We start from the raw sequence: 25,770 nt of genomic DNA on the forward strand, positions 1-25,770 counted from the left end.
ATTTATAGTGAAATTTCTTAATCCTCACACTTCATTTGAAATTAATAATTTATTTTTACTTTGGTGTCAAGAATTAAAATGTGTAGCAAAAATTGAAAGTTTGTATTGTAAACTCTATACATAAAATAAAATGAATTTAAATCACATATTAATATTTTAAAATAATTTTATAATATTTTCAATTCATTTAAATCTTAGAAATGAAGCAAAAGGAAAGATTGGTATGATGGGGACAAGAAACCTACTAAACATATGTTTGGTGGAGAAATAAAGAGAGATGTGGATTATTGTTGTAATCATTTTTTTTTTCCTTTTGTTTAATGTAAGTCGCCATGTAGTTGGAAGGGTTGGTGTACTGAGATATTTTATTGTACTGTAATAAATTAGCGAAACGTGTGTGCTGGCTTTGTTTCGGATTAGTTGAAATATTGTACATCATATTCTTAATCCTTAAAAGAGGATATATTTGAAATTTTAGATGGCGAAATGTTGGAAGTCCAATGACAATTTCATCATTGAAAGTCTAAAATATTTAAATAATTTATATATTTATATCTTTATATTTTAATTAAAATTTTATTTTAATCCTTACTGTTTTAAATTTGAAATAATAAAAATCATAGCAAAATTTCGATCAAATTGTAAGAATTAAAAACTTAATTTACCCAATATATTTTAGGAGGAATTACAAGGCAAAAAACATAAAAATAAAAGCACAAATTTATGAAAAAATTTACAAACTTATTTATTAATATTTACAAAATTTTGTTAATTTGTAATTATTTTTTATTGTTCAAAATCACTCAATCAATATCTCAGCCACTCTTAGTCTTACACCTAACTGACAGGGTAATAATGCCCATCGAACTTAAAAAATAACAATAATAATAACAATTGATTGATTTTTTTTTTTTTTTTTTTATAAAAAAATGGCAATGTTAAACTGAGGAGTTATGCTATTATAATACTCATTAGTTGACAACTGTTTCTATTTGTTTTTTTTAATCCTCACTTCTTTGGACTATTATCATCAAAATTGATCCCACTGATTTTTTTTTTTTTTTGATACTTTTATTCGCATAATATAAAAAAATTTCAATACACATCATGTGTTGTTTGGATATCAATTTCTAAATAAAAAATGAATTATTCATAAATAAATCTTGCTTAATAGTTAATATCCATACAACTGATTTTTGTTTAAAAGTTGATGTCCAAATTTGAATGTCGATATCTGAACAATATAAATAAATGGTGTGTATTAAAATAAAAAATGATGTGCAAATAGAATGATCCTAATTTTTTTTTTTTTTTTTTCCTTTTGCACACCCACCACAAACAAAAATTGAAGAGAATGGAGGTCCAAAGAAAAAAAAGGTGGGGGGACAAAATAACAGCACTCTTAATCAAATCACATTGGATACTAATTTCTCTGTGAATTTTTTTTACTGAACACATTATTTGATCTGTGCTCTATTGAACCCATCTAGTAAGCCACCAATCTATTAACGCATTCAAAAAGAGATCACATTGAAAGAACATATTGGAGCCTAATGAGGATCAAAAGACACAAAATATTTATTCTATGTTTGAATCATAAATTTGTGTATGGATTTAAAAATAGAAAGGAAAAGGGAAATAAATTTATTAAAAAAAAAAAAAAAAAATTCATTCACATTTCTATCACTTTTTCCCTTTATATTTTTTTAAATCTCTACCCAAATCTATAATACAAACAGTATTAAAAGATGGATGATGTTGCACCTATGCACTGACCATGGAATAGGTCTGAACCAGATATGATAAAATCTTCTTGTAGTCACCAATTTGAGTGCCAGTGTTGGGATCAATAATGTATGGCACCTGCAAAAATGAAAAGGTAACCAACTTTTCTAATCAATGCTCCAGTTTGATGCATTCAACTACTATTTTACAACCCTTGTCAATGAACACATAAAATTAAATTAAGCAGAATATTCTTAAGCTACCATGCATTGAACTACTATTTTACATGTTTTTCACCTTTCTTTTCTGTTTTTCACAAGCCTCTGTTAAGATAGTCCCAAGGAACTTTCTTAACATCATTATTATATTTGCTTGAAATGAAAATTAAGTCATAATGATTTGGCAAGAACCTTATGGATTTCAGAAATATCATCAAAGACTAACCTCTTTTGATCCAGATGCCTCAAGTAGTAAATTCGTTCGTTGAGATCCCTCTCCCACGGTTTGAAGGATGTAAGGAAGCTCCAATTCACAAAGTGCTTCACGCACAATTCGAGCATACTGAAAAGGAAATAGCGTGAAAAAATATTTTTAGATATATGACACAGTTGCACTAACATTATATTTTTCTGGTGCACAACAAGGAGACTGTACAGGAATTCCGAATCCTTTTTTTGCACTAACATTATATTTTTCTGGTGCACAACAAGGAGACTGTACAGGCATTCCGAATCCTTCTATCTTTCGTTTCATTCTGCACCAATTTAGTTTTCTTAACGAAGACTTTTTTTGCCCTCCCTCTTTGGGATATGACTTAACTAGGATTTCATCGACCAACAATTCAAATCAACAAAGCCTTGTCCCAACTATTTGAAGAAAAAAAAAACAAAGCCTTGTCCCAACTATTTGAAGTTGTCTACATGAATTTTGTTTCGTAATTTCTTTCGAGCAAGAATAGAAATAATCTATCCAGAAATAGGCTGTCAAACTACCACAGCCCTCCTTTCTCTGGGCTTATGGAGTTACAAAATTTTTAATCTAGAAAAAAGAAAAGAAAAGAAAGATGAATGATTGACTCACATAAACAATCCAAATTCATTGTCTTACTGGATTATTTTCATAGGAGAAAAGTTCCAACTTCTTGGATGGTGACTCTGTTCTGGCCTTTTCCCATAATGTCATTCCTCTACCTGCTCGAAGAAGAGTTGGCACCCATCCTGTGAGTAGTGTGCTGTGTGATGAAAGAGGACTAATTAGAGAAAAATGAATTTGCAAGAAAACAGCAAAGCCACAAACAAAATCTAAAACATATATCATTGAAAGGCAAGGACACTTGCGACATTCCATCAATTGTTAATGTCTTTGATGTGCTTTTCAGCAGCCATTTTGACAATTATGAAACCATCATCATCGTCATTACTTTTGAAACAGGTAAAAAGAATGACGGGAACTATTAAAAACTTGTTACACCAAGACCCCGATATTGCTTGCTTCAATATAGTTTTCATCTAATCCTATCAGTCCAAATTTCTTACTAAACAATTTTGGTCCTAAACTATCAAAAGAAGTGTTTTCTAAGAATCTCCTAAAGCATTTTGGTTTTCTTCCTTGAACACTTGATAACTTGCAACTTAATAATTCATAGAATGAACTTCAAATATAATAAGACCAGGCACTGATACAATAAAGGGGCTCATATTTGTTACTTTATTGTTTTCAAAGGAATTCTCTACAAAAAGATCATTTATACTCGAGAAAAAGCATTGCCTGAAATATGAAGTACCCCAAACCCAAGCATTTACATTTTGAGTCTAGTCCTCGATTTGTATTTGATTCTAACTGCATGATAGTTTATCAGAATGTCATATAAATTTGGGAGAGACCACTATAGTAATGTGTTTTTTATGTTTGAAAATAGAAAACAGAAAATATATTATTGATTCTTCTATAGTGAGCAACAAATGAACATCGGCATGATGCCTGAAGTGAACACGAGCTCTCAAAAAGAAACTATTGAGAAATATTACTATGGTTTAACATGCAACTTCTCTAGAAAAGTGAACGTTGTGGAAAATTAGTGTCAGCACAAGCTGTAAAATATACATGCTAATAATTATTAAAGAGATTTCAATTTGCCAATGAGAAAAGAAAAATATAGGTGAACATAAAAGGTATCCCAGGCAGTGGCGGAGCCAGAAAACTAAATCAGAAGGGGCACTTCTTGATTACAACTTTAGTTTTTTTTTCCATAACCAACAATAAGAAGATAATAATAATTTTTGAATTAATATTAAGTACAAAAACTTAAATAAATTATTACAAAAGTATTTAACATAAAATTTTACAATTAACTTCAAGTAAAATAAAAAAAAAATATTACGTGCAACTAGTGTATCATGGACAATGTAAAAACAGTTATATATTTAAGTCTTAAAATTAATTATATAATGGTAAGATAAATCAAATTTTTACAAAATTTGAATAAAAATTTCATATAATAGTGATATCACGTCATTATTGACATAAGATATAACCAACCAGTAGTAAAGCAACATATGAAGGGTGAACTCCACATGCAAATATAACTAACACTCTAGTAATTTTTACATATATATAGTGAGATTAATTATATTTGTATATCAATAATGATGGATATTACCTTTATATTGAGATTTTTTCATAAAATTTTCCTACATAAAAATATTATTCGTAGTAGTCACTTCATTTTCAATAAAACAATCACAATTGTTTTCAAAAATTTAAAAATGCGCTTGACATTTTATTCTAAATATTATTTTTGTTTAAAATTTTATTTATATACATATGTAAAAAAAAAAAATCAAAAATCCAGGGGGGCACATGACCCCCCTAGGCCCCATGTGGCTCCGCCACTAATCCCAAGTAATTTAAATTGATTTTTTTTTTAATAATGCAAAAAAAACAAAATGATGTTGAAGTAAAGGTGAACTTTTTATGGATTTATAAAATCAAAATAAAGATGCAATCACGGTATCGGCTAGCAAGAAATAAATTCATCATAATCATTGAATTTATAGTCCAAATATATATATATATACATTGTAGTCCAAACTTTGTCCATGACAAACAAGAAATTTGCATGGTGTAATACCTTTCCAGAAGACCCATTGAAAGACTTCTTCCTTTACCATACTGCTGGAATAAGTACTTTACAATCTCACCTAGCAGACAAAGGTGCATGATATACAACTCAGAGACAAAAAACAACCATGAAGCATGCAAAGAATAAAGTCTGAACATAAGAAGAAATCTCAAAAGTTACAGAGAAGTTTGAATGCTCAAAACAATGTGTAAAGGGAAGAGCTAAATAACCATGCATAATGACGCTCATAAAAATGGACCATCCCATCAATAAATGCAACTAGGATCTTCAAAACTGAAAAACAGAACCATATCAAAAGTGTCTGATCAGCAGGGGCAGCTACACTAGTATCTTACGGTATTCAATTGTTTGTACATTTTTATAATATAAGTCAACCCATTCCTCAAATTGGAACACTCAAGTTCACATAATTTGAATACCCATCCTACAAATCTTGAAAACCCAACTTACTCACTTCAAGCTTTGCACACCCAACCCATAACTCACTCACAATCTCTTTTAATTTTGATTGTGATATACTCATCAAAAGCATTAGTACCCAGAAAATGACTGTAATAACCCGACCCTCGCACATGATTTCTGTTATATTCTTAGTCCTCGATTGGTACTTTTAAATGTTTACTGTGTAGTTCCGTGAAAAAAAATTATGATTAAGGAAGTGAAATCCATGTCTACGAATGTCTATCTGTCTCACAAGAAAACCATCTGTCACCATTAACACGTTTAAATTAGAAATTGGAAGCCTTAACAGCTTAATTAGCTGAAATTGATTATATATCTGTGATCAGCATAATTTTTAGGTAATATTAAGCATGTTTGCGAAATTTTAATTTTGGAATGGTTAAACGATTCATTTTTGTCTTATATGCCTTGTTTATATATACTTCCAAGACTTCATGAGCCTTAGTCAAAAAACACAAAAAAACGTGATTACCATTTTGGGGGAGAAAAGAAGAGAAAGTGAAGAAGAGAAATCGGGAGAGAAGGGATTCAACAAGAAAGCTTGGCAAAATTGTTAGAGGTGTAGGATTGAATTCAAGGTAAGCTCAAATCCTTCTTATCATGGCCACTTAGAGTTTGTAATTGATGTGTATGTTTGCTTCATGTCTAATTCATGCTTGATTAATGAGGGTTTCTCTCAATAGGTTGCTTAGGCATCTAGATTGGGTGTGGTAGGAAATTATACTTCAATCTGTGGTTTTCTATCATCACTTCATGGAATTATGCATATATCATGTGTTATGTTTCAAGGATATGAAGAACTTGAATCCAAGAATGGAATTAGAGGGAGAGATGGCTTGTTGAAGCTTTTAATCTTGGTTAATTTATTATACTCAAGGTAGAATCCATGTTATAGTGATGTTAGGTGGGAATATTGCATTAACCTAACCTTGGGTTGCATATAAAAATGGAGTGAATACCAGGTTGGGACTCGAATGGAGGTTCAGAATTTCAGAATCTGCTCGGTCCGCTCGAGCGGCGGAAAGTCCGCTCGAGGGGGAAAAACCACCTCTCAGCAGTTTTGTGCATTTTACAGTCCGCTCGAGCGGCCAAAGTGGCGCTCGAGCGGGGACTCTTTTTCAAGAAAAATTAAATGTCGGTTCAGTTTTAAATGCTTGTCTCTCTGGTATTTTTAGAATATTTTATAGATGATTTTAAAGCGGTTGTAAATGCATGCAAGGTGTAAGACTCAGGAAAAGAAAACTAATGTATTAATTGGGTGCAGGGCACATTCCAGAAGGAAGCAACGCGCCACCTCAACACTGTGAGTAGTGGTACCTATGTAATGTTATGCAATTATGTCAATATTTCAAGGCATGTAAGGCAATTATGTTAATGTCCCAAGCATGTAATGTACTTATGCATGTTTAAGATATGCTAATGTTAAAACATGTAAAGAAAAGCATTTACAAGGGCCTCGTGCCACAAGTTTCAAGTGTATTTCAAGGGCCTCGTGCCACAAGTTTCAAGTGTATTTCAAGGGCTTCACGCCACAAGTTTCAAGTGTATTTCAAGGGCCTCGTGCCACAAATTTCAAGTGTATTTCAAGGGCCTCGTGCCACAAGTTTCAAGTGAATTGCAAGGGCCTTGTGCCATATGTTCAAGGGCTTCGTGCCATCATGTTTCAAGGGCTTATAGCCACATGTTTATGTCACAGGATTAGGCCTAGGACCATTAAGAACTAAATGCAGAATCAGACACACCAAGCGCATGCTGCATCTTTTATGTATTGATGTATTACTACTCATTGAGCCCGGCTCACTCTCTATTTCGTCTGTTTCTGTAGGTCATCAGTCAGGGGGTCAATCCTAACTTTGACGCCGTCCCTTTTGTCAACCTTTACATGTCCAGGCACCATACTAGGCCATTTATCTTTGTGAAGCTGCTAAGATATGGGGTTTACTTTTGAGGACCATCTACGGATGTTGTACATAACTTTCATATTCCTTTTGTTATGCCCAATTATCGGGCTAGGACTGTAAATGTATATGTTGTACGCGATATCTAGGGCTATAGTTCTAAACTTTGTCCGCTTTTGACGATATATGTAATGCATGAGATCCTGGCATGTTAGAAATAGCTCAATGGAGTATGCTTGTATTTATGTTATATGAATATTTTATGCTTCCGATAAGGCCCCGTACGGCATGAACATCAGTTTTTTTTTGTCCGTTTTTGCATAGGTCATGCCCGAACCTTTAGGGGCGGGTTATTGGGGTGTGACAATGACTATATATTGAGGCCTCAATCAGCCCACTTTAATCCAAGAACAATAGAAGATCATATATGGTGCAACAAATAGTTGAAAACAAAGAATATATGCATCTATGCACAATGGAGTCAAATTACTTACTGCTTTCATACATTGATTTTCCAGTATTCGGGTCAACAAGGAAAGGAAACCTGCATGAGAACTTCTATTTCAAATACTAGAGATGATAACAATGATAATCATAAGAGAAACAGTGTATGATTTAAATGGAAGTTTCCACTTATAGAATTTACAGCAGATAATGCAGATGTATTGAAAGACATTAGCAAAGATAAGCAAAATGTTAATGAGTTCATTTTGTATTATGTTATGTGATCATCCACGTTTGAAATAGAAATCTGATTGGCCGTCACCTCTAGAATCATGAACAACGATAATGACATCTAAATGGGATGACATGAAACTATGTCTCTCAAATAAGAGGCGATAAAAAAGCAGAAAAATATATTATCTACAAAAGAAATCCCATGAAAACATTACATACTGTTCTTTGCCACCCAGTCTTCTAACCATTTCCCTGTGTCTTATAGAACCTTTTGGGCAAGGATAGATCTGCACATATATCAAATTTATACTGATTAATTTATATATATATATATATATATATAATATCAAACAAAAATGAAGAATTTTCAAGAAATTCAGTTTTGGAGCAATTTAGTTGTATAATAGGCTGTCAAGAAAGGCATATAAAGAGGCCTGCACCAGACACTCCCTACTTTTTACAGTTGTTTTTCCTTTTTAATCTTCCTAGATTTTCTTTGTCTCCATCCATTATACTAGGTTAAACAGCTAATAGAGATTGTATTTGAAAACTTAGGTACATTTAAATATAACTTGATAATACCAGAGTAACTATTTTTGTGAAGAGTATATAATTAGAAAACTCAAGAAGGAATAATTGGGCAAAGAATAATGGGGGGGGGGGGAGAATTTAAATGAAAATCTTTGAATGCAACTCATGGAAACTAGTCAAAAGTATGTAGATTAGGCACAACAGATCTGCTGTTAAAATAATTATGAAACGAAGCAAGGGAAGTGACGAAAATTTCTGTATAAATTCACATTTCTCTATCAAATTTTTTATGCAGCGATGGTGTCCACAGCTTTCAGCCTATCTATAGTATCCAACTCAAGTGCTCATGTTTAATTTTTGAATTTGAAGATGAATTCTTAGACAGCCTTTCAAAAATGACCAATATCCAGTAAAATCATAGAAAACAAACTAGCCACTCTGAAAATCAGAAAGCTGCCTCTAGCATATACTTTTCTGCTTGTTTTATTTATTTCTTTTTCCTCTTGGGGTGGTGAAAATACTGTTTAAAAATAGGTATTGTACAAACAACCATATCGTGATCCAGACTTTGATCCCTACCCTCCCACACAGGGTTTGAAAAGAAATGCCGCTCAAGCGAGATGGAAACTTGCAGAACATGGTTAATGCAAGACAAGAATTGACACCTAATTGTATCGATAGAACACATTGCTCACCTCTACAGAAAGATCAAGCTCAGTTATGGCCTCTCGAACCCTCCTGCAAAAGGGGCATGCCTCTGTTGGCAACCACTTATAATAAGTTATTCCCAAAATTAAATGTACAATAATCATTATCTATACTGTGTGGTGCTAAAACTTAGTAGGAAGTATTCTTAAATGGTTAGATCCACTGCGTGAGCTGAAATTTATTTGGTTTTCACGTCACCGTAGATCTAACTAATAGTTACAGTTACAATGTGCCGCCTCAGGAAATTCTCAATCATTGTGTCCAAAAGGAAGATTGAAAATAAATCTTTTCCATCTGTAAGGAGAAGCACTTGGGGGTAGCTCTCTTTATGATTAGGAAGAAGCTTACCAAATTCAAAAAGCTGCAAACGCTTTAGAGGATCTACTGTGCTGATCTCTTGGCTGTCTGAACTGTCTGATAGTGATCTTGATCCCCATGGCAACCTTGCCAAGGTAGACAAGGAAGATGTTGCTACCTATGATCCGCCAAAATGTACATAGGCATCAAGGGGAGAGCTAGAAAGTTTAGATATTGAAGCCTCCCATAGCAAAGTAAATGTAATTATTAATACACATTATATTCACATAAAATATTCCAAAATAAATAAATTTTTGTGTTCATGTAGTTTTCCCTACCCAACTGAGCTGTTCAGATATTGAAGAGGAGGTGTTCTTATCAATATTGTCTCCATACTCTACAAAATAATTAAACCACTTGTGGGTTAATGTACTTTAATTTAATGATATCTGTTCGAATTGAGGAATTATCTGTTGAGTTACGACTTTAAAATTGGAATTGACGACCTTTATGGATTTAAAAATTAAAATTGAGTACACAGATATGCGAATGGGAATTTTTAGAGCTATTTGGAAAAATTAATTGGAAATTTATTTTGTCTGATCCGTTAAGGTGTGTTTGGCTGGTTAATTTTGCACTGCAAATTAAAGGCCTTAAAGGTTTCAGAAACCAGAACGGAGTACATAGTTATGATCAGTATAATTTTTAGTCATCTGAGAAGTTTAATTGAAATATGATTTTGTACGATTCGTAAGGGTGTGTTTAGCTCTCCCAAATTGTGATAAGCTTATATATAGTTAGATGTATAGATATATGAATGAGATATATGAGTTGAACTTAAGATATTTGAGCCAAAATATCTAAGGGAGGGAGAGAGAGAGAACCGTGAAAGAGAGAGAGAGAGAGAAGGAGAGACAAAATTCTCTAAGAGAAGCTCAACATTCATGGTGGCTTTGAAGATGATTGAAGAGAATTGAAGAGAGAGAAAGAAAATCAACCATGAAGCTTGGGAAAATTGAAGAGATTAAGGAAAAAGCAAGGAATTGAGTTAAGGTCAAGGTTGTTAAGATCGGGATCCTACATAGGATCGTTTTGGGGGTCTGCAGGATCAGATCGTAGGATCGGATCGGGGATCGTAAGATCCTACCAAAACGATGAAAAAATGCAATAATTCTTATATGTCTAACTAATACTATCAAAATACATATAAAATGACCCAAAAAAACTTGAGAATGTAGCTCAAATGGTAGAGCTCTCATACTTATAAGCAGATCGAGGTTCAAATCCTTGCATTTTCACTTGTGTGCCTTACTCACTAACAATAATCAATTCAAATATACATTTTGCACATTTTTTTAAACAAAGAAAACATAATAAAAGAAGGTGGCAATTCAAGTTGTCATTCAAACATTTTCCTCAAATCTTAACAAAAGAACATACTAAAAGAAAATAGCAATTCAACTTCAAGTTTTCAAGTTAACAGAAAAGGGGAAAAAAATGTTCACATCATATTTGGCAATGTGAATATTCATATTTGACAGTATAAATGTTCACATCATGAAACATTTTATATTGTCAATGTAAATATTATTGTACGTTTCATCCTATTACTATTAGAGATATTTTAATAACTATGTTACTTATAAGACTTATTAAAATATAAAAAAAAAATTTAAATTAAATAGAACATAAGTAGGTAAAGAGGTATTTATAAATAAATGCCTCTAAATAATAACAAAAATTATGTAGTATAATAATATGTTTTTTATTATTAAAAACATCTATAAAATAATCATAAATAAATTATTTACAGATATTTTTATGTTAAAGTGGTTTAGTTGTGGTTTGGTTCCTACAAAAAAAAAAAAAATTTAAAAAGTGTAATTTGGAAGAGAATCGTATTATTTGCTCTCTTTTTTATTTTTAAATTGTAGCATTGGGTCTACATGGACTGGAATTTTTTTTTTAGATGGTAACACTGCTAAAACCTAAGGAAACAAAGGCCAGTTTAAGAGGGTTAAAAGTTAGGTTTTTTTTTTTTTTTTTTTTTTTTAAGACTATATTTAATGTGTTGTTTCAGAAAAGGGGAAAAGGGGAAAAAAATGGAAGAAGACGAACAGAGAAGAAGAAAAAGAAAAAGAAGTCAAACAGAGGAGAAGAGATGGAGTTGAAGCACAGAGAAGAAGAGAAGAATGAGTCGAACAGAGAAGAAGAAGAAGAAGAAGAGAAGAAGAAGAAGACGAAGAGAAGAATGAATCGAACAGAGAAGAAGAAAAAGAAAAAGAAGTTGAATAGAGGAGAAGAGATGGAATCGAAGCACAGAGAAGAAGAGAAGAAGAAGTAGAAGAAGAAGAAGCATACCTGGAATCTGGATGGAGGCTGCTCAGCTCTCGTGACCAACTTTCCCCAATCTTTTGCCCTAATCTTATGTCGTGGGTCTTTAGAGAAGAAAGAAGGCATCAAACCTGTAATAAAAATATCAGGAAAAAAAAAGGCAAAAAACAGGATCGTATAGGATCGCGATCCAAATACGATCCTACGATCCCATGTCCGATCCCACCGATCCTGTTACGATCCTGCACAAAATGCGATTCATCATGCGATCCAGATCGATTCTCCAAAAATGGATCGTAGGATCGTACGATCCTACGATCCGGATCGCGATCTTAACAACCTTGGTTAAGGTATGTGGCTTTAACTATTGTCTTTGTAGATAATTCATCTACTACATGAAATCAAGGAATGACTTGGAAGATTAACATGTAAATGAACAAGTGTGGTGGGTTATGAAAGAAATGGGTTTAACTCAAGGGATTGAACCTTGATTGCCTTAAGTTTGTTTGAATTGGGTTCAATCTTAAGAATGATTTGTGGAATAACAAGATTGGGTGTGAGAACCAACCATGTGTAAGATATATTTACATGATTTTGGGCACATGTTGTGGGAGTTTGATTATATGGAAAGATGAGACTTGAATTTCTAACTTAAGGCAAAGATTGATTTGTTTGAGATGAAATAATACTTGAATGATGTTGGTTTATTATGTTATGGGGTAATTTTACATGTTTTTGAGTGATTAGAGTTGAAACCAAGCTTAGAAATGGAAAGAACAAGTATTAGAGCAAACAACATTTTCGGACAATAGTTTTTGCCCAGAGCCGCACGTGCAGCGGGTCTTCCCGCACGTGGGGCAGTCCATTTCCCACACCAAAGTTTGATTCTGCTAAAAAAGCACGTGGCCCTGCACGTGCGGCCCAATTCCCGCACATGCGGCCTTGTTTCCCGCACGTGTGAAACAACTCTCTTTCAGCCAACTTCAAATAAGCATATCTCTTGCATCCGGATTCTGTTTTGAGTGATTCTTGAGCCTAAATTCAAGCCCCGGAAGTCTAGTTTCCAATGGTGGTGGCCTCACTCTCAAATTCTTAGTACACAAATAGATATGCCCAAATTAGTGAAAGTTGTTCACTTTCTGTCTACCGGTTTTGTACCATTTCTTCGTCTAAACCATTTTCCTATCGATTCCTCCTATTTTCTAAGACATGGATTATAACCTACTGAGGACTAATGAGTTTAGAACCAATATGACTAATTGATTAAAGAGCAAAAAAAGGAATCGGGTAGGTGCTTATGTTATGCTATGTGCATTGTGTTTGTAGGTCAAGACGAGGACATCGTCCCATTACTACCAGAAACCTATCACTGTGAGTAATAGTAGTATAACGATATGTTTTCCTTACTTCCTATGATTATGATTTATATATCGTTGCTTGTGAATGGCATATATTATGGACATAGTGCTTTGATTGAATTAATTGACATGATTGAACAATGGCACTGATATGGACCTAAGGTCGTTTTGTTCCTATTAATAGAAGTGGGTCTGGGGCCGTTATGATATGAATTGTTTATGTCTCATAGCCCTAAGGCCGAGGGAGATGGAGACATGCCGATGCTCCGTCTACCCTCTAATAATATGAACTAAATATGACTAATGGCTCTACGCCAAGGGAGATGGACACATACCGATGGTCCATCTTCCCTACGTTGCTCTGGACAGCTGTCGTTATGTGGGCCTAAGGCCGTTTCGTATCATATGTGGGCCCGAGGCCGTTCTGTATTACATGTGGGCCTAAGGCCATTTCGTATCAAATATGGGCCCAAGGCCGTTCTATATTACATATGGGCCTAAGGCCGTTTCGCATCATACATGGGCCCGAGGCCATTCTGTATTACAAATGAGCCTGAGGCCGTTTTGAAATATGATTATGAATAAGATCTATGTATGGTTGGATATGCATATTTACATACTCTAAGGCTATGCTCGTTTAACTAACCTCCTTACATTGTTGTTATTCACTGAGCCTTACTCACTCCGTTTCATGTATATTTATGTAAGTGAGCCATCGGGAACCGACGCTAGAGTTTGAGATCCACCTGTTTGTCAAGCCGCCCGGGCTACGCCTCCGCGTTGAGGCCTTAATTCTGTATTGGGACCTATTTAATTTAATTATATAATTTATTGAGTCTTAAGTAAATGTGTGTGTGAGATCTGTATAATTCCGTGGTTATATATGTGTGTAAGATAAATTGATAGAGAGAGAATAAATTGTATGTATTATGATTGTTGTATGTTGAATGTTACAATGATTCCTATATATAGAAGAGTAGGTGGTAGTAGGTGGTAGGTGGAGTAGGTGAAGTGGAGGTGGTAGTGGTGTAGTGGGTTAGGTTTAGTGGAGTAGGTGAGGTGGTAGTAGTGTAGTGGGTTAGGTTTAGTGGAGTAGGTTTAAGTGGGTGAAGTAGGTGATAGGTTTTAACAATGTGCATATGAAAGCGTATTTAAATGCTTAAGTTACTCTAAACCTTCATGTATGCACGAGCTCAATGGGCATTTTATCTATGTTGGCATTTGCTTCCGCTTAAGGCCCCGTATTTGAGTACACATTATTATGAAATTTCGTTTTGAGGCCTAATCACAGGTTGATGATGGACCAAACTTTTAGGGGCGGGTTTAGATCGTGCCAGAAGGTGTGGTTAAAAGTGGAAGGCTTTTGGGGAGATGGTTAAGGGGTTATGGGATTGGTACAAAATTGTTGGGCTAAGCCAGTTCATGTTGGTATGCATCAAGATATACCAAGAAAAGCTAAAGAAAAGAATTACATGAGTACCTCCAAAAAATAGTTCCGTTTTTTAGATGGATCTCCTCCCTGCAAGAAGCAAACAAGCACACATACAAACAAAGGAAAAAAAACAAGAACAGTGTCAAAAAGATCCAAAAGCCCTCCAACACAACATGATTGTAAATAAATAAGAACAAGCACGCGATATTCTATAGCAATCTTCTTCCTTTTTCTTCTCTTAAAAAATAAAAATAAAAGTAAAAATCCTGGCAGTGTAAGCACAAAACGTGAAGAGAATAGAATTGGGGATGAAGAAGAGACACTGACAGAGAAAATCTTGAGCAAGGGACAGAGTACAGACAAGAGGCTAGTTGATGGGTTGCTGCTACTACTATCTTGGGAAATTTCATCATTTTCCTGAGAAATTTGGGTAGGAGGGTTTTGGAAATCCCTTTCTGGGTCAGAAGAATTTGCACGAAATCTGTTTCTGCGAGAATCCCAATTCCCATTTATCGAGAATCTTTGAGAAAAAGACGAGGGTTTGAGAGTGGGAAGTGGAATTAGAATGGTGGAGAAGGATAAGCAGCCATAGATTTTGGGAGAAGAGTGAGGTGGTGGTGGTGGTGGTGGTGGTGAGAGAAAGAGGGAGCAGTGAGAGTGAGTGCTCGTCACGGATAACACCGCCATGGTTCAGGTAGTGGTTGTCTTATGACCTGTTTGGATGATTTTATCAATTGTTTAGGCCCCGTTTGTTTCCAGAGATGGAATGGAGGGGATTGATAGTGAGGGGATTAATAGTGAGGGGATTGTTAGTGAGGGTCGTTTGTTTTCAGAGATAGAATGGAGGGGATTGATAGTGAGGGGATTAATAATGAGGGGATTGTTAGTGAGGGGATTGATAGTGAGGGGATTAGTAGTGAGGGGATTGATAGTGAGGGGATTAGTAGTGAGGAATTGTTAAATTATTTTTATATAAAATAATAAAACAAATAAAAAAATATAAAAAATTAAAAATTATATTTTAAAAAAAATTTCCAATATATAAAAAATAAAAAAAATAAAAAAATTTCTAATCCCCTCACTATTTTTCTAATACCATCTCTACCTCCTCACTATGAATCCCCTCCCCGAGGGTATTACTAATACCAAGGTATTACTAATACCCTCCCTATCTCTCAAAACAAACAAGGTATTAGTAATACCAAGGTATTAGTTAGTCCCAAGGTATTAATAGTCCCATGGCTATCTCTCAAAACAAACACCCCATATACTAATCTCAAGGTACTAGTAATCCTAATCCCCTTGCTATAACCCAAAACAAACGGGGCCTTAGATAATTATAGAGATGAAAAATGACGAGAAAATAATGGAGCATAAAAGTAAATGACATCAACTTAAAAAAAAATAATAATTATTGTTTAAATTATAATATTTAAATTATTTCTAAATACAAAAGTAAATAAAATAACAAAAACATGTCCTTGTTTATTCGTTATTTGTCCAAATAAGATGGTAAAAAATCACAATTTTTTTTTTCTTACCTTGCAATTCAAATAGAACCTTAATCTTTTATTACAATTACATTGTATATTTTGATGTGTTGTACATGAAATAAAAATCTCTATTTTATTTGACAAAATTATAATATATCATTAAAATTTAAAATTAACGATTTGCAATTACACCTATCCCTCGCCCTCCCCCTCTTCTCTCTCTCTAACACAATCAATGCCGCTCCCCTCCCCCTCCTCAACACCAACTCAACTCCATTGCCAGCACTTCGCCAAAAACTTGGGACTCAAAACAAAAGCTTTTCTCCTCCAGCCAAGGACTTGGACCTACATCCGGGCTTTCAAATGCTTGTACAAGAAGCCCCATCAGTGTCTATCTGTACCTTTACTAGATTAATTGAATGAGCTCCATGAATTGGATTTCAAGCTAGAACAAAAATATACATATATGTTTGGCATGCATGATTCAATTTGAATGCAATATCTTCCACATGTCAACTAGAATATAGCAAAGGTTTTCCCACTTCAGAGCCTGGGCTGGCCAAGAACAGAAGATTTGTGTAATCATCCATGCAAAGAAAACTCTGATATTTGGATTCGCATGTTTACATTTTCATGGAGTCCCCAGAACAAACCTGTTATTAGCCCACTGGTTCATGCACAGAGAGTATAACAAGCCAACTTTAATTCAAAACTCGCAATGCTTACCTTATTTCCTTGTCAGATCCAAAAAGCCAGTAATGGTATACAAGGCATCATCAATCAATTGATTCATGCAACATGCATAAAGTTCTAGAAACAATCATTATACACCAAAAACTACTTTCATTACCAATTTACTGCAGGCAGTCGAGAGGATTCAAAATTCCATATAATATTGGAAACAATCAAGTTTCCAAATAAAAAGGATTCAGAAAGCTCACGTGAGTCTCTAGTAATACAAACAAAGAACTATGATAATTTTACTAACAAGAAATGTAGTAGTTCACAACATTCACTTCAAAGCCTTACTCAAAAATATTGCAGTCGGATTTCCTGGAGATGGTGGGTTCTGACTTAAAAGTGAGACATGTGAGCCCGCTTTTTTAACAGCATCAGGATCTGCAATGGACAAAATCTCCAACCGCTCGAGACCTAGCTGTAGCTTGACCAACTCGGAGTTCTCCTCTAGGACATCTTTTTCACCAAAGGGCAGTTTCAAATCCAAAGCCTGAACACCAACAGCAATGACCTCGTCTTTCTTGAACCTCAAGAATGGCATACAAAGCTTTTGGATCTGCTTAAAATTTGCTTCCTGCCCAATTGCACTCTTCTGCAACGCCTCGATAATCTCTTGGTCAGGTGCAAAACTGCACGTGGCACTGTTGAATTTGCTTCCAAGTATGTTTAAGCATTCCTTTTTCCATCCGTCGTATTGCTCATTCACAAATATTAGTCCAACCATTGGTTTGTTTTGATGACTCGGTACATTGACTACCTTAGCTTTCTTCGAACCAGACACTTGTTTCTGAAGCAGCTTCCTCATTGAGACAATTGAGTCTTGCAAATATTTATTGGCCTTTTTAAGGGTAAGATCAGGTAAATCAGCTTCAGGCCACCCTGCTTTGATGACTAAGCCATCCTTCTTCAAAAGCTCCTTCCAAACATATTCGGCATAATGTGGGCAAATCGGAGTTATAAGCCTTGTTTGAACATCCATAAACCGCCACAGTAGGTCACGGTTCATGCCCCCTGTGCCACAAGAAAACCTGTACTCATCCCGAGCAGCCTGCAGATCATAGAACCCAGTTTTAAGAGCTTCCCGGAACAGGTACTCACTGTAGTTCTTCTCCGTGATTTTCACAGCAATATTTATCTCATTAGCAAATACACGATCAGCATAAGTAGTAGTAGGGGGCCCACTTCGTAAAGATGTCTCGGCCGCAAGAACCTCTTGCATCCATGCTATCTCTTTTGTGAGCCTTAAGATCGCAGCATTAGCTGTTTCAAATACAAAGTTTGCATCATCCATTCCATCCCCTGCATCAGCAAGAGAGAATCTAGTGGCATCAGCTGAAAACTCCTCAATAGCTTGCCGTAAAGTCCTGAAATTCCCCGTGGACTTGGACATTTTCTCTGAATTTAGCATAATGTGCCCATTGCATCTAAACCCTTGAGGCCAATGATGCTTCGGAAAAATTGCCGCGTGGTTATAGATGCTGAAAGTGAGATGATTCTGAATCAGGTCTTTACCTAAAAGGGCAAATTCATAAAGTCAGTATGATGACATCAAGAATGGGGAAACAAAAGTAAGACAGAAAAATAGGATGTATGTAATACCAGTGTTGTCTATCAATCAACAGGAAAAAAGAAAAAAAAGAAGATAATTATGATGCTGATGATGATGAAAATTTTACCCAGAAGGCGGTGGTCATGGAGCTGGAGTGTGTATTTGTGGGGGGGTTTGGCTGACGGTGTACATGGGGTTAGCAAGCATCAATCAATAAGAAAGGGAAAAATGCATTTTTAAAAAACAAACAAACACACAGAGAAAACAAAAATTAAATATACACCTGAAACCCGAAGATCAAACGGATACCAATATTCAAACTCCTGTTTCATCTTATTGAGGAGAGAAGAAGGTATATCTGATGAATTAGGGTAAGGGCCACTGCAGAACAAGAAATCCCAGACCTCATCTGTCAACTGCTGTGGTTTCACTGATGAAGTATCAGAGCCATACATATCTCCTTTCTGTAACATATGACAGACAGTATAATATGCCATGTAAATGGTTGAATCAGACAAAGACTCCACAAGAAACTCCTCATCCCAAGGAATACGAGTCCCAAGCCCAAAATGGCGCGAACATGCCCATTGATTTAGCCAGCTCAATGTATGCTCAAAACCATGCCGAGTCTCTTCACTAAAGAGATTCATACTAGCCAAGCACTTCTCTGCCTCCTCCTTCCAATTTGACTCCCCATAAGTGATGTACCACTGATCAGTCAGAGCCACAACGCACTCATCCCCTGATCTTGAAATGACCTTCTTCTCAGGTTCACTGTACATCACAGCTTCTCCAAGCTCTAGAAGCCTGTTCTTGATCAAATTCTTTGCATCCTGGACTCTCATCCCTGCATATTCTCCAGCAAGCATAGTTCCCTCATAGAACCCTCCTTTGTAGATTTTTTTCTTGGCCTCTTCAAGTTTCTGCCTCTCATTCTGGCTCTTGATCTTCATGTCTATGCAAACTTTCTCAGCAGATTTATCTCCAAATTCAGGCGTGCTAATGATGGGAATGACATCAAATGGTACGACCCACTCGCCCTTCACACCAAACTTGGCCCTGAAAGCCGGTTTTGATTTCAAGTCATGAAGAGCCATAAAATCATCAGGTGAGTCACTGGGAACGCTAGTCACAATCCCAGTACCCTTGTCAGTGAGAATTGACAGCATGGGTAGAGAATAAATAGCCTCGTTGAATGCTAAAGGAGATCTCAAAGGCAAACCAATTAAATCTTTACCACTCAGCTCAACCAAACAAGTAGGCTTTTCTGGAACTCGTGACACTTTCTGATATGCAAGATTAAGAGCTGCCCTTTCTGTCAAGATAAAAACATCAGTTTCATTGATCTCAAAGGCTCCATATTTCCCCTCTGGTAATACCCATGCATTTGTTTGCCCATACATAGTCTCAGGTCTCAATGTTGCAGCTGCAAGATACACTTTCCTGCCCTCCAGAGCTCTCAACTTTGAAGGAAGAGGTGGGATAACCTCCATTTTTATCAGAGTGTATTCTTGGGGAATAACACCTTCCCCTGAAGCCCGATCATGATCAGCGCATGGCTGACCATCTAAGGGGGAATAGATAGTGTATCTCACGTCCTTGACAATTTTCCCCAACTTTTTCAATTTCCTCATCTGCCACCGAACAAACGAGTCAAAAAATGGGTTTATATCAGTTGTGATAAAAGTGCGTCTCCAATCACAACCGAGGCCAAAAGCCTTCAGGTCTTCTACGGCTAGAGGGGGGAAATAAGTCAGCCAGAAATATGGGTCTTGAAACTTGGTAATCTCGTCATCAGAGAGACCATAACTCTGCATTATCTCCCACTGGTACATGTTGCCGCCTGACTTTGCCGCTGCCTTGGACTTCTTGCCCTTAAATATATCCGGTGCAACCTGGTTAGCTTCCTCTGGTTGTGGTTCTGGATCAATGCTTTTCTCCTCTTCTACAGTAGGAAACACGGGTGGGTTACCAAATTTCTGAATCTCACGGCAAAGTTTGTCAGCCGAGGCCTTAATGGGCATCCCAGTACAGTGAAAAGCAAAAGGTAAGAGCACGTTGGCACCCCTCAGACGGTGATAGGCTGCAGCAAACTCAAGCTTGGAGAAAGAGAATGCATGGCCCAAGTGAAGATAACCATTCATGTAAGGGAAAGGGAAGTTCCCAAAGAACTTCTCACCTAATTTGGGAGGCATTTCTAGAGAATCAGCCCTGAAAACTTCTCTCTCTTCCCACCACTTCTGAACCTGAGCCTCAATTTCCAGAAGCCGGTCTCTCCGTGCAAAGCTCTTCCCACTACCAGCATTTGACGCCATCTCCTCACCAGCTGTTGCCATCTGCTGACCAGAAAATTGACTGAAACTGCACAAAAACAAACAAGGAAACATAATGTTTGTACCGAAAATGACCGCCCTATTTGACAATGCCACATGGTGTTGGTCATTCAAATAAATAGATGCGCATGCTAGTTCTAGTAAGCAAATAGATCTAGGCACAAATGAAAAAAAAAAAAATAGTCGAATTACATTAACGGTCCCTATAATTTGAGACTTATATCACTTTGGTTCCTAACCTTTCAATTGTGATACACTTGATACTGAATTTTGAATCTCGCTCCAAATAAGAATAATTGAAGATCTTGTTGTTCCATTTCAAGGGCAAAGTCGTCTATTTGATAAAATATAGACTAGTTTGACAAAAATAAAAGTCAAAAAATTATTTTAAATTTTTAAAAATTATTTCTACCCACCAAAGATAAAATTATATAAAAATGATAAATCTTTTACATTTTTATTTTTTATTTTTTTACCAAATTATTTTTTAGTTTGTGTTTGGATAATGATCATGTAAATGGGTGGTTGTTTTTGTTGATATTTCTGGATGATTGTAATATAATAGATCGTTGCATTTGTTAACAGATATTTTTAGATGATTATCATGCAATGGATGGTTATTAGCCTTTTAATGGATTGGTTTAAGAATAATATAAAAGTTGTTGCCATATTTGACTTTTGAAAAAATATAAACTAATTTAATGAAAATAAATATCCTAGAAAATTTATTTCTTCCCTCTCAAAAGATAAAAATATATAAAAATGACGTATTTTTAATTTTTTTCACCAATTTAATTTTTAGTTTCTTATAAGAAAAAAAAATTGAAAATAGATTTTGAAAACCAAACCAAACATAACTTTATAACTATGAAGCACGGGTACCTAAAAAATGTTACCGTACTCGTACCGGGTACTGATACTGGTACCGATAGAACTGCATGCGTACTGGGTACTCGAAATACGTACCAGGTATTTCTTATATATTCTTTGGCAGTTGGTTACTCCATGGATACTTCATGGGTATAGGATGGGTACATCGAGGGTCCACCAAGTTATGGGACATTGGTGGAGATACGTTTAATTTACTAGAGAGTTTTAATTTACTTGAAATTGCAAATCATTGACTTAATGCGTTAGAGATGAAAGATATATTATTCAATGATGAAATTGATGAAAGTGAAAATTGAAATTTTAGGTTTTCAAATTTTGCCTAGCTCGCTTTTAGAATGAAACTTTGTTTTGTAATTTCTCATATTTAATGGCATTAAAACAATTTATACACTTTACTTTGGTATTGGTATTGGTATTGTTGAACTATAATTTCTCTTTTGGTTTTATAATTTTTTCTTTTAGTTTTGGTATTGAACTTTGATTTGTAGATTGAATCCCAAACTATAAATTAAAAAATAATAATAATAATTTATTGACGTACCCCAGCCGTACTCGTGTCCTATTTGTTTTAGGTCTTTTCGTATCGGCATACCTGTAATGTATTTGTACCAGTATCCGTACCCGCACTCATACTTTATAACTTTATAACCAAGAAAGTTCCAATATTATTCATTAAAAAAAATGCCATAAAATTTCAAATAACATCCAAATTAACCAACACAAAATAAGTTGTATGACAACCCTGCCCTTGAAGTGGACTGTTTACAAAGGAAATACCTTTAATTGTCCTTATTTGGAATAAGATTAAAAATTCAATGTCAAATGCATCACAATTGAAAAGCTAGGGATTAAAATGACATAAACCTCAAACTACAGGAAAGGTTAGTAATTTGCCCAAAAAAAAAAAAAAACAAAAAACAAATACATACTAAAGAAAACTAGAAGCAAAGAAGAATTCAATAGATATTGCTTCATTCAATTATTCATGAGATTCAATATAACACATCTAGACACCAGTTAATATTTACATGACCCATGAGACTGCCATGTCTACAAAAACCAGGAGACATACTGTGATAAGGCCCATAACATTACCCTGTTATGGCAAAACTAAGATAATTTACGAGCCTTTTAACAAAACATCACAATAACAATCAGATGAGCAACAAAAGATGTAAAACACACCAACTGCATAAATTTGTATAAGGAACAGCTTAGAGGAAACAAACAACATACAACCCCTTTTTCAGCAGCACAAAAATCACAGTCCACCAAACCACAGTGACTTATTCAGCCAATGTGTAATGTAACAATAATCATTCAACCCATATCAACTTAACTTCATGCAGACAATCAGAACAGAAAATCATATGGCAACACACAGCAACAGTGAATTCCAGCAAGCACTTGTTGCTTATTCATCAGATAGAAAAGGGAATTGACTAGTGAACAAATACCCACTTCCCAGTTCTTGTGAAATCCAAATTCCAGAACCCAAAAACAAATCTTTATAAGCCAAACAATAAATTCTTGATAATATTGATTACAAAGACATCACAATATTCACATAATTCCAATTTTCATGCGATTGTTCAGAGAATGAATTCAGAGTTTTTCTTGGGGTTTACTGATTTGTTCGTGGGTTTATCCCATAAAGTTATGAAAAGTGATCAAATGGAAACAACTTCAACCTCAAAATGAAAACTCGTATTCGATTTCTGACCTTAGTGTCGACTGTAATTTGTAAAGAGCATCGGTCGAAAGCTTTGGCGGCAGAAGACGTCTTAGATTCTGAGACGCCACAATGTGTATGTGTTTTATGTTTGTGTTTGCGTGCGTGTGAGAGAGAGAGAGAGAGAGAGAGGAGAGAACGAGGCTTTTTCTACCTTAGTTTGACCACGCCACAGGTCTAGGGCATAAAGGCAAGAATCCTATGCAAATGTGATTAGAAAATAGAATCGATTCCAATCTTTTATGAGCTGATACGTGTACTCTCTCTGTTTCTATTGGTTTATTCCTCAGACATCGCGTTTAACCTCGGCTACTAGAACCCTAATTTTCTGTTTTAAATCAAATATTTTAATTACAAGTAAATTAGGGGACATTGCAATTATATGGTAAGAAGTCAAGATAATTACAATTAGATGAAAAAAAAAAAAAAAAAAAAACACCATAGATATAAAGTTTAGAAAATAATGAAAAAAAATCAGATTAGTGGTAATTTTTAAAAATAATTATAAATACATGATAAATTAAATTTTATAAATATTAATAATTTTATAAAATTACCACTTAATAGCAAATTTTTCAACAATAATTGTGACTCTTTACCAAATTACAAAAGCTAATATTCGTTCCTTCTCACCTTTATTAACTTTTGTAAATATTAAGCTAACATTGATAAATAATTAACTTGAATATGAAGACAATTTTGTTATTATTATAAATAGGCAAAATACTTATTTTACCTCCACTCATCCGAATTAGATTTGCACTACCACCTCCGCATACCACTGCCAATCAAATATGAATTTTGTGGAGCTCACAAAAAGGAATCTAATTCTATGAACTACATTTAAAAAAATAATAATAACAAAGCCTAAGATAACTGTGAGAGTAATAAAAGTTAATTTTAATATTATTATTATTTGGGATCAGTTCATATAAAACTCTTACCCTTGTTTTAAATGGAACTTTCGTAATTAGGCGATGATGTTGATCACCGAAATTATTCGAGATGTGTATAAATTGACGTAAATACTTGATTATAAAAGATTAACAATAATAGAGAATTTTATTTATTTTAAAATATTGGTAAAAATGTATTGGAAAAACTATCCTTCTATGATTTAAATAAATAAAATTTTTTTTTTTTTACTAATAATAACGAAATAATTTTATTTATTTTAAAATATTGGTAAAAATGTATTGGGAAAACTACTATTCAGTGATTCTTTAAAAAATTATTTACTATTAATAAAGAGAGAATTTTATTTATTTTTAAATATAGAAAAAATTACTCTTCATTGTTTTTTTAAGGGGTATTTAATTTAACATCACTCTTCAACTTTTAATAATGGGAGAGGTCCATGTAGTTTAGAGTCTGTATTTTACCCACTCTCTCTCCATACACTTTTTCTCTTTTTCTGACTTCGCCATCGCCGAGCATCAAACAATCATGGTTTCAATTGCCTTGCCTCTGCCACGCAAATCAACAAAGCTTTAATCTCAGTCTCAATTGCCTCATTTTTCAAAATCGCTTGAGTTTCGAATTGTTGCCTTGAATTTGACTATGATTTTGGAGAAAAAAAGAGACTTATGAGAGAGAGAGAGAGAGAGTTTGAGTTTTGAAGGTTTTTGATGGGGTCGTGCTTCAACGCCGCACTGGAGTAGTGGTATAGTGCGGCCTCGAGACATGACGGAGTACCTCGTCGGTGAAAAATCGTTTCCTCTCACCTTCGATTATTGGCTGGAATTACTCAAATTTCCTCTCTACCTCGACTAGCCTGCTTATCGCGTTCATCAATTCTTGTTAATTAATTTTATCTGATTGAGTCAAAACACAAATTTCTTTGATTTTGTCAAAAACAAAGAAAATAAAACAAAGAAATTTGTGAGTAAATTAGATAAATTTGTGAGCAAATCAAAAAAAAATTTAAAGCATAGAGAAAATTTGAAAAAATAGAGAAACTAAACAAATTAGATAAATTTCAAAACACATATAATTTTATCTAAGATTTCTTTATGTTTTTATATTTCTCTAGATTAAAATTTATCTGAAAAAATGTTGAGAGAGTCCAACAACTATAAAAATATTGTATATTTTTTATCTTATAAAATTTTAATACCAAAATCTTTAAACAAAATTTTTCATTTTTAAAAGTTATTTATTAATTAATGAAAAATTGTATGACTTCAAAAATCTTGCCAAATGTATTTTATGGGTGCCGTATTCTCGAGTTTCAAATAATTCATCCTTATATAGTGGGTTTTTTTTAGTTGTAGGATATTATTAGAGAAAGTTTTTTTTGTGTTTGCGAAGATAGTTAAGTTTTTTTGTAATTGAATGTAATGTTTGTGAGAGAAAAAATAAAATAATTATGAGATTTAATGTGATGTTTTATTTAAATTTATTTTTTTAATTTGAAACCAATTTATCTTCTAGTTAAAAAAAAAAAAAAAAACTCAAAAAATTTGTTCC

General features: G+C 34.4%; 2 protein-coding genes across 10 annotated transcripts; both read right to left on the bottom strand.

Moving 5' to 3' along the window:
* Positions 1 to 1,402: 1,402 nt before the first annotated feature.
* On the bottom strand, positions 1,403 to 15,307 carry LOC114299329 (Thioredoxin family protein). Of its 5 annotated transcripts, none has more exons than XM_082897738.1 (11): positions 14,893 to 15,307; positions 14,614 to 14,652; positions 11,803 to 11,906; positions 9,493 to 9,619; positions 9,132 to 9,193; positions 8,125 to 8,192; positions 7,722 to 7,771; positions 4,856 to 4,925; positions 2,833 to 2,956; positions 2,170 to 2,286; positions 1,403 to 1,863 (listed from the first exon to the last, which is right to left on the bottom strand). In XM_082897738.1, exons 3-11 carry the CDS (start codon positions 11,899 to 11,901, stop codon positions 1,765 to 1,767), a joined length of 816 nt encoding a protein of 271 aa, XP_082753864.1. In that variant the 5' UTR covers positions 11,902 to 11,906; positions 14,614 to 14,652; positions 14,893 to 15,307; the 3' UTR covers positions 1,403 to 1,764. The 5 variants fall into 5 exon arrangements, 4 of the variants coding, with proteins under 4 accessions (XP_082753864.1, XP_082753865.1, XP_028099847.2 ...); XM_082897739.1 differs by having other exon boundaries at positions 11,803 to 12,017; positions 14,893 to 15,252; XR_003642276.2 differs by lacking the exon at positions 11,803 to 11,906 and having other exon boundaries at positions 2,806 to 2,956; positions 14,893 to 15,302.
* Positions 15,308 to 16,884: 1,577 nt separating this feature from the next.
* LOC114299327 (leucine--tRNA ligase, cytoplasmic) lies at positions 16,885 to 23,623 on the bottom strand. Of its 5 annotated transcripts, none has more exons than XM_082897734.1 (4): positions 23,293 to 23,559; positions 18,629 to 20,706; positions 18,473 to 18,523; positions 16,885 to 18,308 (listed from the first exon to the last, which is right to left on the bottom strand). In XM_082897734.1, the coding sequence occupies exons 2-4, from the start codon at positions 20,679 to 20,681 to the stop codon at positions 17,071 to 17,073; spliced, it is 3,342 nt and encodes a 1,113-aa protein (XP_082753860.1). In that variant the 5' UTR covers positions 20,682 to 20,706; positions 23,293 to 23,559; the 3' UTR covers positions 16,885 to 17,070. The 5 variants fall into 5 exon arrangements, with proteins under 5 accessions (XP_082753860.1, XP_082753861.1, XP_082753862.1 ...); XM_082897735.1 differs by lacking the exon at positions 18,473 to 18,523 and adding an exon at positions 22,111 to 22,209 and having other exon boundaries at positions 23,293 to 23,516; XM_082897736.1 differs by lacking the exon at positions 18,473 to 18,523 and adding an exon at positions 22,162 to 22,209 and having other exon boundaries at positions 23,293 to 23,422.
* Between the last annotated feature and the right edge of the window lie 2,147 nt (positions 23,624 to 25,770).

Source organism: Camellia sinensis, chromosome 12 (assembly GCF_055761805.1).
Source record: "Camellia sinensis isolate YWXY chromosome 12, ASM5576180v1, whole genome shotgun sequence".
Lineage (NCBI taxonomy): Eukaryota > Viridiplantae > Streptophyta > Magnoliopsida > Ericales > Theaceae > Camellia > Camellia sinensis.

Excerpts from the sequence above, each read along its gene's own strand:
- LOC114299329 (XM_028244046.2), bottom strand. The coding sequence starts at position 15,252 with ATGGCGGTGTTATCCGTGACGAGCACTCACTCTCACTGCTCCCTCTTT. Across the intron at positions 9,620-14,613 it reads AACGGAACTATTTTTTGGAG|GTAGCAACATCTTCCTTGTC; the intron begins GTACTCATGTAA and ends GGCGGATCATAG. Across the intron at positions 9,194-9,492 it reads TTTGCAGCTTTTTGAATTTG|AGGCATGCCCCTTTTGCAGG; the intron begins GTAAGCTTCTTC and ends GGTTGCCAACAG.
- LOC114299327 (XM_082897734.1), bottom strand. The coding sequence starts at position 20,681 with ATGGCAACAGCTGGTGAGGAGATGGCGTCAAATGCTGGTAGTGGGAAG. Across the intron at positions 18,524-18,628 it reads GTTTGATCTTCGGGTTTCAG|CCAAACCCCCCCACAAATAC; the intron begins GTGTATATTTAA and ends GTACACCGTCAG. Across the intron at positions 18,309-18,472 it reads CCATGACCACCGCCTTCTGG|GTAAAGACCTGATTCAGAAT; the intron begins GTAAAATTTTCA and ends TTGCCCTTTTAG.